The 4,279-nt window shown below is 56.1% G+C and overlaps 2 protein-coding genes and 1 long non-coding RNA gene across 3 annotated transcripts in view; 2 read left to right on the forward strand and 1 right to left on the reverse strand.

Moving 5' to 3' along the window:
• Positions 1-253, forward strand: part of LOC114068103 — a 1,574-nt gene extending 1,321 nt beyond the window's left edge. The window contains exon 4 of the long non-coding RNA XR_003573516.1: positions 184-253. This is a non-coding gene — a long non-coding RNA (uncharacterized LOC114068103). The remainder of the gene's footprint in view (positions 1-183) is intronic.
• COL6A2 (collagen type VI alpha 2 chain) overlaps positions 1-4,279 on the reverse strand; it is a 33,994-nt gene that overhangs the window by 2,929 nt on the left and 26,786 nt on the right. The gene's annotated exons all lie outside the window — the stretch shown is intronic.
• The window catches only part of LOC114068096 (proline-rich protein 13-like), a 2,889-nt gene continuing 1,781 nt past the window's right edge, over positions 3,172-4,279 (forward strand). Inside the window, exons 1-3 of the mRNA XM_027904014.1 lie at positions 3,172-3,215; positions 3,520-3,602; positions 3,923-3,958. Coding sequence (XP_027759815.1) covers positions 3,172-3,215; positions 3,520-3,602; positions 3,923-3,958 — 163 coding nt within the window. The remainder of the gene's footprint in view (positions 3,216-3,519; positions 3,603-3,922; positions 3,959-4,279) is intronic.

Below are 4,279 nucleotides of genomic sequence, written 5' to 3' on the forward strand. Positions count from 1 at the left end.
GTGAGGGAGAGGCAGACAGGGAGGGGTCCTTTGGGTGCATGGGTGCACCAGCTCCCTGCACTGTCTGTCTGGGGAGAGCCTCTCTCTGCCTGCTAACAGTGCTTTTCTTCTTCCTAGGCATGCCACGACCACACCTTGCAGTGTGCCCTCCTGCCCCTCCGGGATATCCTGGTCCCGGCACAGCTCCCTGCCCTGGTGGCCCTGCAGTCTGCCCCCCGTGCCCGCCTCCAGGTGGCCACGGGCATCACCCCCATGGGCATCATCCCCACGGGCATCATCCCCATGGGCACCCCCCCTCGGGGCATCATCCCCATGGGCACCCCCATCCAGGACCACCTGACTGCCATCAGAAGCACCATCACTAGAAGCACTCCAAGCACCGTGGAGACAAGGTAAGAGTGAGGTGGCAATAGGCCCTTCTGAGTTTCTGCTGTGGTCCTTCAGGCCCCCTTTCCCCACACCACAGCATCCAGCCTGGACAGGTGGGACTCTACTCTCCCACCCTGCGGTGGCTGGAGCAGACTGCGAAAACCTCAGTGGCTTTTTTTTAGAAATAGAAACTCCTGTTGTATTAATAAATAGGCAAGAACAAACCTTATTAAGTGAGTAATTTGAAAAGCAACCCATGAAATTCCTTGAAGTCATTTAAAGCGGTGATGTGGCTCAGGGGGTACCGTGTAAGTGCATTAAATCACGGGGCTTGTCCTGCTCATCTGAGAGTGAGTCGTGCCTCTATAATGGACAATCACTCAGTGTCTTTCCAGAGGAATTGTTCAGTTCCTTCTTAAAAAACCCCAAACAAACAAACCCAAACAAACAAACAAACAAAACACTCAAAAAGCAAAGAAATGAAAACAAAAACAAGAAAACAAAATCAAAAGAGAAGAAGCAATTCCCTGTGCTGGGAGTAGATTCTGCAGAAAATGCTATTATAGAGATAGGCACCATCCAGAGCAGGTCTGAGTGAGGGACTACTAAACACACTCCCAGTTCCAGCATTGGAGGTGGGCACATTTCCCAAACAAATCAAGCCATCAGCTCCTTTCATAGGGTAGCAGCTCTGCGAGTGATCTGCTCTGATGTTTCTCCTTGCTGGCAGAGAGCAGGACCCTTCTGGAATTTTCTTTATTGACCTAGAGAGCCTCGAAAGAAATTAAGAAACTGCTCCCCAGGCCTCACCCACGACAGGGTCACTAACACCTCTCAGGAATGCTGTGAAAGAGGGTCTTTTTGCTGGTGTCCAAGTGTTGTTTTCTCTCCTCCAGCACTGTGGTGGCTCAAGCAGCGGCTCTGACTGAACATCTGGCATCTCCCACCTTCAGCAAAACACGAAGCCAAACACCTCGTGGGAACTCCCTGCGTGCAGCTCTACTCCCTTCCCCTTTCCCTTAGAGCAGCGCTTTGCCTGCTGATCGATTTTCTTGTGTTTACATTGTAAATGTTTTGTCCTGGAATCCCTTAAGTCAACGGAGAGCATCTCCATGGTCTGCCTTTTGGGAGGGCCTGCTGGAAATCATCATGTGCTGGTTTACAATCTGCTGGTGTCCGTGTGTTTTTTCCTGGGCGATGGTACCGGCTGCTAACGTGGATCCCACTGCCCATAAAAGTCCTTACAATTCCAGCTTTCCCAGCTGTAGTAGAAGGGCTGGCTGGAGACACCATAATTATGTGGGCTGCCATCCTTGACACCAGGGTAGTAATTGCTGGGAAAAATCTCACCATGGCAGAGAGAACCTCCCGAATCACAGAATCAGCCAGGTTGGAAAGGACCTCTGAGATCATCAAGTCCAGCCCTTGATCCAACACCACTGCAGCTACTAGAGCATGGCACTAAGTGCCACGTCTTCTTAAAGTCTCTTCTTAAAAACCTCCAGGGATGGAGAATCCACCACTTCCCTGGGCAGCCCATTCCAATGCCTGATTACCTTCTCTGCAAAGTATTTCTTCCCGATAACTAACCTGAACCTCCTCTGGCAGAGCTTAAGACCGTGCCTTCTTGTCTTACTGATAGTTGCCTGGGTAAAGAGAACAACACCCACCTGGCTACGACCTCCTGTCAGGGAGTTGTAGAGAGTGATGAGGTCTCTCCCCTGAGCCTCCTCTTCTCCAGGCTAAACAACCCCAGATCCCTCAGCCTCTCCTCATAGGACTTGTGCTCCAGTCCCTTCCCCAGCCTTGTTACTCTTCTCTGCCCCTGCTCCAGCACCTCGACATCCTTCCTGAACTGAGGGGCCCAGAGCTAGACACAGCACTCCAGGGGTGGCCTCACCAGTGCTGAATCCAGGGGAAGAATCACTTCCCTGCTCCTGCTGCCACACTCTGCCTGATCCAGGCCAGGATCCATTGGCCTTGGTCACCTGGGCACACTGCTGGCTCACGTTCAGCTTCCTGTCAATCCAGACTCCCAGATCCTTTCCTGGCTGGCTGCTCTCCAGGCACTCTGTCCCCAGCTGTAGCGAAATTTGGCACAGCTCATCTCACCCAGATTTGCTGCCAGTGCAGCCTTGCTTGTCCTTCTTGCAGAGCTGTTGTGCACTGTGTGTGTTGGGGCAGGGGGATTTCATTCCTGCAGTGCCTCTCTGGTTGCAGTTGAGTCTTGTCCTATGTCCCCTGAGGCTGCAGCAGGACTTTTTTCCTGATGGAGCTGATGCAGCGGTGCTGCTCCATGCAGGTGGTCAGTTCACTGGGTCTGGACTCCCTGTCTCCTTTTCACCCCCAGGAGCAGTTTTTTGAGCAGGGACCCCCGTCCTACTTTGTATCACGGTGCCCATCCCTACATGGACGGGGTGATCCTGCTACATGCACCTTGCATTTTGCTTGTTTTTGGGAGCAGTGGCTGCTCCAGGCCACTTGTGGAACACCAGGTCAGTGGGAGCAGGTTTTGTGTCCAAACTGGAATGGTAAATTCCCTCCCCCATCCCCATGCCAGCTTTCACTGCCTCTGGCTCACCTGCTGCCCTCTGAGGAGAGAAGCTGTGCTGCAGCAGCCGACAGGGAGCACTGCCAAGCACGAGGCACCATCGGGGGTGTTAGCAGGGAGATAGGAATGGGATGGGTTGGGATGGGATGAGACGGGGAAAAACTCCCTCCCCATACATCCCTTAAGAAGAAGATCAGAAGATTAGGGCAGCCAGCCCTGCCTCCTGTCCTGCTGACCGGGTGTGATGGCAGATGTCGTCTCCTCCGCCCTCCTCCCTGAACCCCGCTGAACCCCAGTAAATCTGTGGGAGGGTCCCCCCTGTCCCTGGGCACTCTGCTGGGAGCACCGAGAGCGGGTTCACGGTGGGGCCGCCTGACTCACTCCATCAGCTGACGCCGGGAGCCGAAATCACCGCCCTCCGCCGTCTGTTTTTATTAGCCCTGTGGGACCTTTGTGCCGGTTGGGAGCGGCGTGTTGACTTTTCTCGGGTGCCCATGGTGACAGCGCTGGCGCAGGGTGGTGCCGGTTTCACTGCTCGGCGGTGTCACCTCTGCCCACCCCACCCCTCCTCACCTGGGCAGGGTCCTGGTATTTAACAGGTGCCCGACACCGCGGGAGAGCCGCGCCAAGGACGGTGATCGGGAGTGCTGCCAGGGCCGCCAGGAGCTTTTGGGCAAGTTTGGTGAGTGCAGGGCAGTGGGGAGCGCGGGGGCAGCGGGACTGGGGGCACCCGTGGGTCAGGGCACTCTGTCCCCATGGGTGGTGCTGCACCAGACACGTGTCCCCAGTCCTTGTGGTCCATGAGGTCGGTGCTGTCCCCCAAAGGGACGGGGGGGCTGTCGGGGTGTGCAGGGGGATGGGATGGCAGTCCTGGGGAAGCGAGTGCGGTCTCTGCTCCCAGGGCAGATGTTGTGGGACAGAGGAGTCAGGTCCCAGCTCGGGGTCAGGCAATGACGTCCCTGTGGCAGGAGGTGACTGACGGTGCTTGTCCTTCCCTTGCAGCTCGGAGACCACTGAGGATGTGTGACCCCAACCAAGGTGAGGGACCGTGGGGCCAGACAGGGCTGTGGGTACCACACAGCCATCAGGGCTCAGAGAGGAGCTCAAAGAGGAGCTCAGGGCCATGGCCACAGGCACCTGGGGGGGAATTCCCTGCATACCAGAGGGGCGTGGGATGTCATCTGTGAGGGAGAGGCAGACAGGGAGGGGTCCTTTGGGTGCATGGGTGCACCAGCTCCCTGCACTGTCTGTCTGGGGAGAGCCTCTCTCTGCCTGCTAACAGTGCTTTTCTTCTTCCTAGGCATGCCACGACCACACCTTGCAGTGTGCCCTCCTGCCCCTCCGGGATATCCTGGTCCC

Source organism: Empidonax traillii, unplaced genomic scaffold, assembly GCF_003031625.1.
Source record: "Empidonax traillii isolate 1590-97213 ecotype Southwest subspecies unplaced genomic scaffold, ASM303162v1 scaffold1004:size452305, whole genome shotgun sequence".
Lineage (NCBI taxonomy): Eukaryota > Metazoa > Chordata > Aves > Passeriformes > Tyrannidae > Empidonax > Empidonax traillii.